This window comes from Pseudonaja textilis, chromosome 7 (genome assembly GCF_049901715.1).
Source record: "Pseudonaja textilis isolate UNSWEBS1 chromosome 7, rPseTex1.2, whole genome shotgun sequence".
NCBI classification, from domain to species: domain Eukaryota; kingdom Metazoa; phylum Chordata; class Lepidosauria; order Squamata; family Elapidae; genus Pseudonaja; species Pseudonaja textilis.
The window spans coordinates 1,986,722-2,001,314 of record NC_141996.1 but is presented as its reverse complement, the minus strand read 5'-3'; the positions used below and the strand labels follow the sequence as shown (position 1 = coordinate 2,001,314).

General features: G+C 50.2%; 1 protein-coding gene across 3 annotated transcripts in view; it reads right to left on the bottom strand.

Annotated features, from left to right (window-relative positions):
- The window catches only part of ATG16L2 (autophagy related 16 like 2), a 36,338-nt gene extending 34,818 nt beyond the window's left edge, over positions 1-1,520 (bottom strand). Inside the window, exon 1 of one of the 3 annotated variants that reach the window (XM_087937809.1) lies at positions 948-1,520. In XM_087937809.1, coding sequence (XP_087793935.1) covers positions 948-1,062 — 115 coding nt within the window. In that variant the 5' untranslated portion in view covers positions 1,063-1,520. The remainder of the gene's footprint in view (positions 1-947) is intronic. The other 2 variants (XM_087937810.1, XM_087937811.1) reach the window with 2 other exon arrangements.
- Positions 1,521-14,593: the final 13,073 nt, after the last annotated feature.

The following is a 14,593-nucleotide window of genomic DNA, read 5'->3' as shown; positions in this document are numbered from 1 at the left end:
CCAATGCAGAGCTCCCCTTTCCCAACGCCTTCCCCACCCGCAGCAACGCGGCCTCTGAGCGTATGCAGAGCGCAGCGCACCATCGCCGTTTCCCCCTCCAGCAACGCAACCTCTGGGCCGGTGCAGAGCGCAGCGCGGACCTTCTTCCATTCCTCCCCTCCCCTCTCCCTCCCCTCCAACTTGGCAAGGCAGCCTCTGGGCGTGTGCAGAGCGGCCCCTTTTCCCACCGCCTTCTCCCCCCCAGCAACGCAGCCTCTGAGCGCGTGCAGAGCGCAGCGCGGACCTTCTTCCATTCCTCCCCCTCCCCTCTCTCTCCCTCCCTCCAACTTGGCAAGGCAGCCTCTGGGCGTGTGCAGAGCAGCCCCTTTCCCACCGCCTCCCCCAGCAACGCAGCCTCTGAGCGCGTGCAGAGCGCAGCGCGGACCTTCTTCCATTCCTCCCCCTCCCCTCTCTCTCCTCCCTCCAACTTGGCAAGGCAGCCTCTGGGCGTGTGCAGAGCGCCCCCTTCGCCGTTTCCCCCTCCAGCAACGCAACCTCTGGGCCGGTGCAGAGCGCAGCGGACCTTCTTCCATCCCTCCCCCCCCCTCTCCCTCCCTCCAACTTGGCAAGGCAGCCTCTGGGCGTGTGCAGAACGCCCCTTCGCCGTCTCCCCTCCAGCAACGCAACCTCTGGGCCGGTGCAGAGCGCAGCGCGGACCTTCTTCCATTCCTCCCCCTCCCTCTCCCTCCCTCCAACTTGGCAAGGCAGCCTCTGGGCGTGTGCAGAACGCCCCCTTCGCCGTCTCCCCTCCAGCAACGCAACCTCTGGGCCGGTGCAGAGCGCAGCGCGGACCTTCTTCCATTCCTCCCCCGCTCCCCTCTCTCCCTCCTTCCAACTTGGCAAGGCAGCCTCTGGGCGTGTGCAGAGCGCCCCCCCTTCCTCCTCGCCCCCCCGCGCGCGCCACTCACAGGCTTGCACGAGATCCAAGAAGCGCGCCTTCTGCGCCCGGTCGCGCTGCTGCAGCTGCCGGACGACGTGGCGCTTCCAGGGACGGTGGCAGCACAACGAGCCTCCTTCGGCCATGGCCGGCCCTTGGCGCTGCCCGGAGGTCCGAGCGGGCCCGGGGCGGGGAAGAGGAGGAGGAGGAGGAGGAGGAGGAGGAGGTGGGGGGAGGAGAGAAGTCCCCGTGGCGTCATCGGGAGGGGCGGGGCCAGAACGGGGGAATCCCGGTGCTCCCCGTCGCCAACCTGGAGGGGGAGGAAGAAGGGAAGAAGGGAGGGAAAGGGAGAGGGAGGGAGAGAACGAGGGAGGGGAGGGGGAGAAGAGAGGGAGGGGGTGGGGGAGGGGGAGAAGGGAGGGGAGGGAAAGGGAGAGGGAGGGAGGAGAGAGAAGAGAGGAGGGAGAGAGCGAGAGAGGAGGAAGAGGGGGGATGAAGAGAGGGAGGGGGAGGAGGAAAGAGGGGGTGGGAAGAAGGGAGGGAAAGGGAGAGGGAGGGAGGAGAGAGAGAAGAGGGGAGGGAGAGAGGGAGAGGAGGAAGAGGGAGGGAGAGGAGGAAAGAGGGGAGGGAAGAAGAGAGGGAAAGGGAGAGGGAGGGAGGAGAGAGAAGAGGGAGGGAGAGGGAGAGGGAGAGGAGGGAGAGAGCGAGAGGAGGGAGGGGAGGGGGCAGGAGAGAAGAGAGTGGGGAGGGAAAAAGAGGGGGAAGGAAGGAGGGAGGGAGAATGAGGAGAAGGGAAGGAGGGAGAGGGAGAGGGAGGGAGGAGAGAGAGAAGAGGGAGAGGGAGAGAGGGGAGGGAGCGGGTGAAAGAGAGGAGGGAGAAGGGAGGGAGAGAAGAGGGGGGCGCACCTCTTTCCCGGCCTCTGCAGCTCGTGGCATGCTGGGGGGGGGCTGTAGGGGGCCTGTAGTAGCTACTCCACCCAACCGCGCTCAGCCCAGCCGGCCCACGAAGTGGGGGCAACGTTTGGGGAGAAGAGGGGTGGGGGGTGGGGGTGGGAAAGGCTGGGCGCTCTTTGGCCCCGCATCCCTGCACCTGCGGGCGAGCAGGGAGCCCCCGGTACCCGTTGGGTGTCTCTGCCCCGAGAGATTTCATGCCGCGCTGGTTGGCCCCAACGGATTCGGCGCCTTCTGATTTGCAAACTGTAGGGAAGGCCTCGATAGGAGGGCATCTCTCGAGCTCCGGGTTGAAACGGTGGGGTCCTTGGGGGGTCTCTCTCTCTCTCTCTGAGCTGGGTGGGTTTGTTGGAGGCGTTTCATGGCCCAGCTAGGGAATATCGTCAGTGCTAGAAGAGAATGGAGTTTGCAAGGGGAGGAGAAGGAGGAGGAGTTGGAGTACTATGGGCCTTTGGTGTGCTGTGGGTTTGGTGGTTTTCTTGCAGACATTGGATGACCCAACAAAATAACAAGTTATCTGTAGTAAAAGGGAGTGAGGTTTGCAGGGAGGAGGAGGGAGGAGGAAGAGAAGAAGGGAGGAGGGGAAGGGAGGAGGAGAAGAAGGGGGAGGAGGAGGAAAGAGGAGGAAGAGAAGAAGGGAAGAGGGGGAAGAAGGAGAAGAGGAGGAGGAGAAAGGGAGGAGGAGGAGAAGAAGAAGGGAGGAGGAGGAAAGAGGAGGAAGAGAAGAAGGGAGGAGGAGGGAGGAGGAAGAAGAGAAGGGAGGAGGAAGAGAAGAAGGGAGGAAGAGAAGGGGAGGAGAAGAAGGGGGAGGAGGAAGGAGGAGGAAGAGAAGAAGGAAGGAGGAGGGAGGAGGAAGAAGAGAAGGGAGGAGGAAGAGAAGAAGGGAGGAGGAGAAGGGAGGAGAAGAAGGGGAGGAGGAAGGGAGGAGAAGAGGAGGAGAAAGGGAGGAGGGAAGAAGAAGAAAGGGGAGGAGGAGGAAAGAGGAGGAAGAGAAGAAGGGAAGAGGGGGAAGAAGGAGAAGAGGAGGAGGAGAAAGGGAGGAGGAGGAGAAGAAGAAGGGGGAGGAGGAGGAAAGAGGAGGAAGAGAAGAAGGGAAGAGGGGGAAGAAGGAGGAGAAGAGGAGGAGAAAGGGAGGAGGAGGAAGAAGAAGAAGGGAGGAGGAGGAAAGGAGGAAGAGAAGAAGGGAAGAGGGGAAGAAGGAGGAGAAAGGGAGGAGAAAGGGAGGAGGAGGAGAAGAAGAAGGGAGGAGGAGGAAAGGAGGAAGAGAAGAAGGGAAGAGGGGGAAGAAGGAGGAGAAAGGGAGGAGAAAGGGAGGAGGAGGAGGAGAAGAAGGAGGAGGAGGAAGAGGAGGAAGAGAAGAAGGGAAGAGGGGGAAGAAGGAGAAGAGGAGGAGGAGAAAGGGAGGAGGAGGAGAAGAAGAAGGGGGAGGAGGAGGAAAGAGGAGGAAGAGAAGAAGGAAGAGGGGGAAGAAGGAGGAGAAGAGGAGGAGAAAGGGAGGAGGAGGAGAAGAAGAAGGGAGGAGGAGGAAAGGAGGAAGAGAAGAAGGGAAGAGGGGAAGAAGGAGGAGAAAGGGAGGAGAAAGGGAGGAGGAGGAGAAGAAGAAGGGAGGAGGAGGAAAGGAGGAAGAGAAGAAGGGAAGAGGGGGAAGAAGGAGGAGAAAGGGAGGAGAAAGGGAGGAGGAGGAGGAGAAGAAGGGGGAGGAGGAGGAAAGAGGAGGAAGAGAAGAAAGGAGGAAGGAGAAGAGGAGGAGAGGAGGAAGGAGAGGACAAGAAGAGGAGGAAGAAGAGTTGAGGAGGAGTAGAAGAAGAGGAAGAGGGAGAAAAGGAGGAGGAGGAGAAGAGAAGGAGGAAGAAGTGACCTCAGTAGTGATCTCTGAGCTTGGTTGTTTTCTTGGTTATTTCATGACCCAACTAGGTAGGTAATATCATCAGATAACAGGAGGTTTTATGGAGAGAAGTAAGAGGTGGAGGTAGAGGTGAACTATGGCATCCTTAGTGCTCTCTGAACTACGCTCTCTGTTTTTGCAGGTGTTTCATGACCCAACAAGGTAACATCATCAGTACTAGAAGATGGGGTGTGTGTGTGTGTGTGTAGAGGAGGAGGAGGAGGAGGAGCATTGTAGGACTCTGCTACTCTGTGAGCTGAGTGGTTTCCTTCCTTCGGGGGGGTGAGAAGGAGGACGAAGGATCTCACAAGACGGAGAAGAAACAAACTCCCTGGGGGCCTGAACGAAGGGACCCCCACTGTAGATGTGGCAGCCAAGACCCAAAACCAGGTTTGGGTCATTCCTGCTGGCGGTTTCCCTCCCTCCCTCCCCGGAACCGTTTGCAATCTGAACTCCACCTCCGGTCAGTCGGGATGGGGAAATGGTTTTAGCCAGTTCAGAAAATCAAAATAAAGCGGTCTTGTCAACAAAACGAGCAGGCCGTGGGAAGAGAGACACACATAAGTGCAACGCATGCCTGCTGTCCTGGTCTTAACGTTCCCTTTTATTCGTATCTATTTCACGTATTAATAATCCTGTTTAAGACGGCATCTGGGCAGAGGTGGAAATTTGATTCCGGGGGGAAAGAAAAAAGGAAAATTAATCGAGGCTTGCAGAAAAGAACTGAATGGAGACAGGAAGGAGATCGAAACGCGTTTTAAGCTGATGAATATAATACAGCAATGTTAGTTTGCCAGATGTTGTGAAACAGCAGCCCCCAAAATCTTAAACGATTAAACTACTAACTCTTATTTACCAATTGTTAGCTTGTCTTCTCTGAACTATATTAATAACAAAATAGCTAACAGAGAAAATTATATTATTATAGGAATCAACATCATTCTTGTATTATATGAATCAGCATTATTATAATATATTAATCAGCAATGTTATATTAATCAGCATTCAACTAGGAAGGATGTTATGTGTGTATATATGTGTGTGTGTGTGTGTGTGTGTGTGTGTTAAGATTTTTTCTCTTTCTTTAAAAGATACTATTGAATGTTTTTCTTTACTGTGGGTTTTTTTTAAAATTATTCTTTTGTCCTTTTTAAAAACACTTCGGTATTTGGTCTTTTAACCTTCTTTGGATAAACTCAATAATTCTGGGGGGAAAAAGAATTTTAAGCTCCTGCCTGCTAATCGTGCGGTGTTTTAAAGTAAACTGGGTAGGAACTGCCGGCTGCAGGAAATGAAAAGAAAAAGGCCAAAGGAAGGCCAAAGAGGTTGCAGGTATTCCTCAACTTACGACGACAACCGAGCCCAAAATTTATGTTGCTAAGTGAGGCATTTTAATGCTGTGATGATGCTACTTCGTTGGGTCATGGAACATCTGCTAAAAAGTGAGTTGGAAGTTGCCTTTTTTCTTTCCTTTCCGTCTTTTATATCATAGTTTTTCCCCCACACCTTTTTTCCTCCTGGATTTCTATCACTTTTTTTGAAATTGCCTTTTTTTATAATGTGGATAAAGTCATTTTAAAAAGCTTGAAACAAAACCAAAAAGAGACATTGGTGTAGCTTTGAGACCGAACGATGGAACGGCACGCCGTGAGCTGCTCGGTGAAATGCGAACACAAATGTCTCAGTGTAAGTAAGGTGGGTGGAAAACACCTCTGGTGTAAACTGAGGCCCCATCAGGTGAGTCACCTATTAGGACAGGCAGCCTCTTGTTGTGGCAGGTTCAAGGCCAGGAACACAAAAGAGGCAAAAGTGAAAGCTGTAATTTCGGTACGAAGTTCAAAAAAAACCGATGTTTGCTTTGGAGTCGGGTGTTTTCTTAATAAAAAAGCAAACCGGGCCAAAGATTGCAGAGAGAAGCACAGAATAAAGGTCTCTTGTGGAAGGGAATCTTAGCAAATCTTCTCGTGACCGCAGGCGACGGTCCTGGGTTTACGACCAGGGGTGCGATTCAAAATCCCAACAACCTGTTCTTTGCCCAGTTGCTGGGTGGGCGTGGCCATGTTGGGTGTGGCCTCACCAGAACTTCTGGGAGGGCTGTTTTTTGCCTCCCCCAGAGTCCGGAGGCTTCCCTCGGGCCTCTGGGAGGGCAAAAACAGCCTCTCCCAGGCTCCGGAAGCCGGAAACAGGCCCATTTCTGGACTCCTGGAACTTCCAAGAGGGCCGTTTTTGCCTTCCCCTGAGTCCAGAGTCTTCCCTCAGGTCTGTGGGAGGATGAAAACAGCCTCCTGGATTCCAGAGGCCCTCCGAAGCTGGAAACCGGCCCTTTCCAGACTTCCGGGAGGGTCGTTTTCGCCTCCCCAGATTCGGAGGCTTCCCTCGGGCCTCTGGGAGAGCGAAAGCAGCCTCTCCCAGGCTCCGGAAACCGGAAACAGGCCCATTTCTGGACTACTGGAACTTCCAAGAGGGCCGTTTTTGCCTCCCCGGAGTCCGGAGGCTTCCCTCGGGCTTCTGGGAGGGCAAAAACAGCCTCTCCCAGGCTCCGAAGCCGGAAACAGGCCCATTTCTGGACTCCTGGAACTTCCAGGAGGGCCGTTTTTGCCTTCCCCAGAGTCCAGAGGCTTCCTCAGGTCTCTGGGAGGTGAAAACAGCCTCCCCTGGATTCCGGAGACCCTCCGAAGCTGGAAACAGGCCCTTTTCCAGACTTCCGGAACTTCCGGGAGGGCCGTTTCACCTCCCCAGATTCGGAGGCTTCCTCGGGCCTCTGGGAGAGCGAAAGCAGCCTCTCCCAGGCTCCGAAAGCCGGAAACAGGCCCATTTCTGGACTACTGGAACTTCCAAGAGGGCCGCTTTTTGCCTCCCCCAGAGTCCGGAGGCTTCCCTCGGGCTTCTGGGAGGGCAAAAACAGCCTCTCCCAGGCTCCGGAAACCGGAAACAGGCCCATTTCTGGACTACTGGAACTTCCAAGAGGGCGGCTTTTTTGCCTCCCCCAGAGTCCGGAGGCTTCCCTCGGGCTTTGTTAGTGTTTGGGGATAAACCCCCTAGCAGAGTGTGCAGCAGCAGTCAAGCCAGGCAGCCAAATGAGAGTGAGGCTGGGCCCTAGAGTATACACACACTTGAGACAAAAACACTGTTTGTGGTTTAAATAGGTATTTAATTCATACAGAGATTAAGAATAGTCATTCAGTCCATATGTAAGTATCCAGTTTATCAATCCAGTTATCAAGTCTCTTTAAACAGTTAATACAATGTCTTTATCTGCTTGTATATCTTCTTCTTAAGATACCTTTCTCTCAAGTACTAACGCTGAATCCACAGCTCACCAGTAAACAGTCCTTGTATTCAGTTGAAATGGTATCTGGCACAGTAGCCTCCAAGGTAAGCAGATAGACGTTCCAACAACAGTAGACCTGGAACAGTAACCAGGTGCAGGCAGAAGCCAGTGACTCAAACAGTTGCATCCAGAAGCCGGGGCTATTACGTTTCCCCTCCTACCTATATGGCTGCCTGCAACCGCACCCACAATGACATTGCAGTTTCTTGTGCTTAAAGCTACATAGCACTTTAACCTAGGTTTACATATTTATTCAACCCAAACCAGTTGGAGTATCCATATACCCAACATTCTCCCCTTTTGGGTGACATAAATATGTAATGCCTTTACATTCTAAACCCATATTTTTTACAATTTTCTAGATGCTTAATAGCACCTTGGGCTTTAGTAAAATGATCAGCTACATTGTCCTCCGACATGCAGTATTCCAGCTGTATCAATTTACTCTGTACAGATTCTCTTACATTAAGATACCTCAAATCTGTATGTTTACTTCTCGTTTTAACTGCAATATTATTGGCCATTTTAATTGCTGCCTGATTATCTTCATGTACAACTACAGGGTAATTTACAGTTATACCCATATCTTTCAACATTTGTTTGTACATAATCAACTCAGTACAGAAAAATGATAAACAGGAGAATTCTGCCTCCATTGTAGACAAACTTATATGCTGTTGCCTTATAGACTTCCAACCTATTAATGTCTTACCCAGCATTATGGCTGTTCCTGAAGTCGACTTTCTTGTGTCTCTTTCTGATGCAAAACTAGCATCTGCATAAGCACTCAATATGAGATCACCTTCTGGTTCTAGATACAGTGCATGGTGTAATGTTCCTTTAAGATATCTTAAGATTCTTTTCAATGCTATCCAGTGACATTGAAGCGGGTCATTATTGTGTCGAGCCAGCTGATTAATACTAAAAGCAATATCTGGTCTTGACCAATTGCTAATATATGATAAGCTACCAATCAAGGATTGATACAGTTCCTTATCACATTTGGGACTTTGTGTATCCATTTTGCAAATATCCTGACTCATTGGAGTCTTTGCAGGCTTACAAAGTTCCATTTTATAATCCATTAGCAATTTAGATATCTTATCTTCCTGAGATATCTTAAACCCTTTCTGTGTTCTCACTATATTCAATCCTAGATATCTCTTTATGTCCCCTAATTGCTTGATTTTTACTTTCTTGGCTAATGATGATATTATTTCATTTGCTTCATCATTAGTCTTAGTTATCAGAGCAATATCATCAGTAAACAACAATAATAATGATATTTTCCCATTCTTTTCTCTCTTAAATAGACATGGGTCAGCTAAACCAGCTTTAAATCCTATATTGGTCAGTTCCTTCACAATATACTGGTTCCATTCATAGCCCGATTGTTTAAGACCATAAAGGCTCTTCTTTAATAACCAACAATCATTATCATTATTACTGTTTCCTTTAAATCCACTAGGCTTTTTCATATATACAGTATGTCTTAGTGGAGCATGCAAGTAAGCAGTTTCCACATCTAAATGGTTAACTATATAATGCTTGCTTGCTGCCCACACTAATGCTGCCCTTAAAGTTGCTGCTTTAAGACTAGGTGCAAATACTTCATCATAGTCTTTTACACTTTGTCTAAAGCCTTGGGCTACTAACCTTGCCTTATGGATTGCGTTTCCATCCTTATCTGTTTTTATTTTAAAAATCCACTTGCAGCCAATGGGTTTTTCATTACTAGGTAATCTCACGTTTTCATACACTTGCATATCCTTCAGAGACTTCAATTCTTTATTAATTGCTGCATACCACTTTTCTTTCTCTTTAGAAGGATACCTTTTAATCTCATCCACAGTAGATGGCACTCTATTTACCTGGCACACTGTGTTAGCCTGGTATCTATCAGGTGGTCTAGAAATACGTGTAGTCCTTCTGGGTATTACTGGGCTTCTTTGAGTAACAACCTGTTGCTCATCTTGTTGAGCTATTTCTTCCTTTAGGGGCTCTACTTCTTCCTGTACTTCTCTCTTTACTTCTTTCTTAAAGTTACAGGGATACTTGATGGGGTTTCTGTATGATTCAATAACCACTTCGTTATTGCTATCCTGCTCTAACTTATCCCATCCTATGTGCTCTTGAAATTGGGCATTGGCACTACATAACACTCTAGATGTGCCTTTCTCCCAAAATCTATATGCCCTATGGTTGGCTTGGTAACCAACGAAGAAAAATTGTTTAGCTCTATGTTGCCCTTTACGCCTGAGTTGTGTAGGGATATGCACCCATGCTGGTGCACCAAATGTGTGCAGGTAACTCAGATCAGGCTTCCTGCCATGCCACATGGTGAATGGTATTTCACCAGTGGTTGAGTTAACCACATTATTTAATAAATGATTAGCACACATTGTGGCCTCCCCCCACAAAGAATCAGGTAACCCAGAATCAGTTAACATAGTACGGGTCATCGCCTGCAATGTTTGGCCTCGCCTTTCAACATATGCATTGTGCTGTGGTCTGTATGGTGCAGATGTCTTATGAGCTATTCCAGCTGCCTTTAACCTAATCTGGAATTTGCTATTAACAAACTCCGTGCCATTATCTGTCACCAAGGTTATCAGTTGCCGTTTGCTTTTCTTTTCAGCAAACTTTAACCAGTTGAAGAAATGTTGATATGTTTCAGTTTTGCTTTTCATTAGGTAGCAAAACCCATATCTAGAGTAATGATCCATAATGTTCAGTATATATCGAGCACCCCCCATACTGGGTTTCTTTGGACCTATAATGTCTGCAAATACTACCTCTAAAGGTTCTTTAGTTTTAAAACCATTTAGCCTATTTGCAGGCAATATTTTACTCTTATCTTCACAACAGACATTACAACGCAAATACTTATCACAGGGTTTTAACCTTATACCTTCAGATAACTCTACTGTACGTTTTAGCTTTTTAAAATTTACATGCCCCAAACGCCTATGCAATAAATGGATACATTCATCATGAGGCTTGATATTATTAAATACAGTTTGTGCCTCCCCTTTCTTACTATCATGTAAGATATACAATGCTCCATTTAAAGCTGCAGTTACCTTTTTGTTATCCCTTTTCAGTGTGCACTTATTATTCTTAATATCACAATTGCCAAACATGGCCAGTTCTGAGGATTTCTTTGGCTTCTTTAAATTCTGACGTTTTCCTTTCCTGCAGAATCTTGCCAAATGTCCTCTGCCTCCACAATTAAAACACTTTTTAACTGTGTATGCCGTTGAAGATAACTTTTCTTCTTCCGGGTGCTTTCCTTTACACAGCTGGTATCTCTCAGGCTTTGAAGATAATTTCTCTTCCTTATGTTTATCTTCCCTCAGCTGTTCACGGTCACTCCTTCTCCTGGCTTCCTCTAATAGCCGGCCAGTTATCTCAGTTACTGATAAACTGTCTTTAGGCAATACCTCTAAGGCAGTCACAAAATCATCATAGCTTCGATCCAGAGAAGACAGTATAATGTATACTTGTTGCAACTCATTAAATATAAGCTCTTTTTCTTGCAGTTGTTGAAAAATGCTTTTCATACAGTTTAAATGAGTCAACATATCTCCATTTATCTCAAGATGTGTTCTAAACAGCTTCCGTGTAAGATTGATATGAGCTCCTACACTGTCTCGAATATAAATCCTTCTAAGATTCTGCCAGCATTCTGAAGCATTTTCCACTCCTCGGATATGAATGAGTTGCTGGTCAGACAGGGTGAGACCTATGATGCACAAAACCTGCTCATTCTTTCTTTCATAATCCTGTATCAGTTTATAATCCTCTTCATCATTAGGATTTAAGTTAGATACATCTGGTGGGTTTGTAATTATGTCCCACAAACCTTCTCTTCGTAGCAGTAAACTACACTTCATAGACCATGAAACATAGTTTGTTCCATCTAGTCTGGCTATCATGGACAGACTTGGCAAATTTACTTGTGCCATTGCTCTGCAGAAAAATAACTATTTAACAAACAGTTTGTCTTTACAGCAATGTGTAACTCTTGACCAAAACTCTCACTGGTATATCCTGGTTAGCTAGACTGTGCACACTGCTGGGCCCATAACCAATGTTAGTGTTTGGGGATAAACCCCCTAGCAGAGTGTGCAGCAGCAGTCAAGCCAGGCAGCCAAATGAGAGTGAGGCTGGGCCCTAGAGTATACACACACTTGAGACAAAAACACTGTTTGTGGTTTAAATAGGTATTTAATTCATACAGAGATTAAGAATAGTCATTCAGTCCATATGTAAGTATCCAGTTTATCAATCCAGTTATCAAGTCTCTTTAAACAGTTAATACAATGTCTTTATCTGCTTGTATATCTTCTTCTTAAGATACCTTTCTCTCAAGTACTAACGCTGAATCCACAGCTCACCAGTAAACAGTCCTTGTGTTCAGTTGAAATGGTATCTGGCACAGTAGCCTCCAAGGTAAGCAGATAGACGTTCCAACAACAGTAGACCTGGAACAGTAACCAGGTGCAGGCAGAAGCCAGTGACTCAAACAGTTGCATCCAGAAGCCGGGGCTATTACGTTTCCCCTCCTACCTATATTGCTGCCTGCAACCGCACCCACAATGACATTGCAGTTTCTTGTGCTTAAAGCTACATAGCACTTTAACCTAGGTTTACATATTTATTCAACCCAAACCAGTTGGAGTATCCATATACCCAACAGGCTTCTGGGAGGGCAAAAACAGCCTCTCCCAGGCTCCGGAAGCCGGAAACAGGCCCATTTCTGGACTCCTGGAACTTCCAGGAGGGCCGTTTTTTGCCTTCCCCAGAGTCCAGAGGCTTCCCTCAGGTCTCTGGGAGGGTGAAAACAGCCTCCCCTGGATTCCGGAGACCCTCCGAAGCTGGAAACAGGCCCTTTTCCAGACTTCCGGAACTTCCGGGAGGGCCGTTTTTTGCCTCCCCCAGAGTCCGGAGGCTTCCCTCGGGCCTCTGGGAGAGCGAAAGCAGCCTCTCCCAGGCTCCGGAAACCGGAAAACAGGCCCATTTCTGGACTACTGGAACTTCCAAGAGGGCCGTTTTTTGCCTCCCCCGGAGTCCGGAGGCTTCCCTCAGGCTTCTGGGAGGGCAAAAACAGCCTCTCCCAGGCTCTGGAAGCCGGAAACAGGCCCATTTCTGGACTCCTGGAACTTCCAGGAGGGCCGTTTTTGCCTTCCCCAGAGTCCAGAGGCTTCCCTCAGGTCTCTGGGAGGGTGAAACAGCCTCCCTGGATTCCGGAGACCCTCCGAAGCTGGAAACAGGCCCTTTTCCAGACTTCCGGAACTTCCGGGTGGGCCGTTTCGCCTCCCCAGATTCCGGAGGCTTCCCTCGGCCTCTGGGAGAGCGAAAGCAGCCTCTCCCAGGCTCCGGAAGCCGAAACAGGCCCATTTCTGGACTACTGGAACTTCCAAGAGGGCCGTTTTTGCCTTCCCCTGAGTCCAGAGGCTTCCTCAGGTCTCTGGTAGGGTGAAAACAGCCTCCCCTGGATTCCGGAGGCCCTCCGAAGCTGGAAACAGGCCCCTTTCCAGACTTCCGGAACTTCTGGGAGGGCTGTTTTTCACTTCCCTCACATTCCGGAGGCTTCCCTTGGGCCTCTGGGAGGGAAAAAATGGCCTCCCCTGGGCTCCAGAAGCCGGAAACAAGCCTGTTTCCAGACTTCCGGAATTTCTGGGAGGGCCATTTTTCACCTTCCCCAGAGTCCAGAGGCTTCCCTCAGGCCCAAGTGCAGGATCTGCGTGGAGGCTCTGGGAGGGCAAAACAGCCTCCCCCGGGCTCCAGAAGCTGGAAACAGGCCCATTTCTGGACTCCTGGAACTTCCAGGAGGGCCGTTTTGCCTTCCCCAGAGTCCAGAGGCTTCCTCAGGTCTCTGGGAGGGTGAAACAGCCTCCCTGGATTCCGGAGGCCCTCCGAAGCTGGAAACAGGCCCTTTCCAGACTTCCGGAACTTCTGGGAGGGCTGTTTTTCACTTCCCTCAGATTCGGAGGCTTCCCTTGGGCCTCTGGGAGGGCAAAAATGGCCTCCCCTGGGCTCCAGAAGCCGAAACAAGCCTGTTTCCAGACTTCCGGAATTTCCGGGAGGGCCATTTTCACCTTCCCCAGAGTCCGGAGGCTTCCCTCAGGCCCAAGTGCAGGATCTGCATGGAAGCTCTGGGAGGGCAAAAACAGCATTCCCCGGGCTCCAGAAGGCAGAAACAGGCCCATTTCTGGACTCCCGGAACTTCCAGGAGGGCCGTTTTTTGCCTTCCCCAGAGTCCAGAGGCTTCCCTCAGGTCTCTGGTAGGGTGAAAACAGCCTCCCTGGATTCCCGAGGCCCTCCGAAGCTGGAAACAGGCCCTTTCCAGACTTCCAGGAGGGCCGTTTTTCGCCTCCCCCAGATTCCGGAGGCTTCCTCGGGCCTCTGGGAGAGCAAAGCAGCCTCTCCCAGGCTCCGGAGCCGGAAACAGGCCCATTTCTGGACTACTGGAACTTCCAAGAGGGCCATTTTTTGCCTCCCCGGAGTCCGGAGGCTTCCCTCAGGTCTCTGGGAGGGTGAAAACAGCCTCCCTGGATTCCGGAGGCCCTCCGAAGCTGGAAACAGGCCCTTTTCCAGACTTCCGGAACTTCCGGGAGGGCCGTTTTCGCCTCCCCCAGATTCCGGAGGCTTCCCTCGGGCCTCTGGGAGGGCAAAAATGGCTTCCCCAGGCTCCAGAAACCGGAAACAGGCCTGTTTCCAGACTTCCGGAATTTCCGGGAGGGCCATTTTTCGCCTCCCTCAGATTCCGGAGGCTTCCCTTGGGCCTCTGGGAGGGCAAAAATGGCCTCCCCTGGGCTCCAGAAGCCGGAAACAAGCCTGTTTCCCGACTTCCAGAATTTCCGGGAGGGCCGTTTTTCGCCTTCCCCAGAGTCCAGAGGCTTCCCTCAGGCCCAAGTGCAGGGTCCACGCGGAGGCTCTGGAAGGGCAAAAACAGCCTCCCCCGGGCTCCGGAAGCCGGAAACAGGCCCATTTCTGGACTCCTGGAACTTTTGAGAGGGCTGTTTTTCACCCTCCTGGAGCCTCCGTGGGGACCCTGCACTTACTTGCATCCAAAATGGGCTACGTGGAGACTCCGGGGAGGGGTGGGGTAGGGTGGGAGATGCCAGCCGGTCAGTTCAACTACGGGTTCGGCAAATCAGATGTAATTTAATAACCAGTTCGCGCGAACCAGGCCAAACCGGCTGAATTATGACTGTTTATGACTGTTCATTTGGTGACTTTGCCTCTTCCACTGAGAAAAAGTGACTTATTAGGAAGCGGCTACAGGTAGTCCAGTTCCTTTAATGAACATTCTCAATTTAACAACGGCACAATGGGAAAAAGTAACTTACGGTTGTTTTTTGCACGTACGACGGCTGCAGCATCCGCAGGGCCGTGTGATTTAACATGTGGATGCTTGACAACAGACTCACATTGATGACGGTCGCCGTGTCCCAGAGTCACATGATTTGCGACCTTCTCACAGACCAAGGCAATGGGGAAA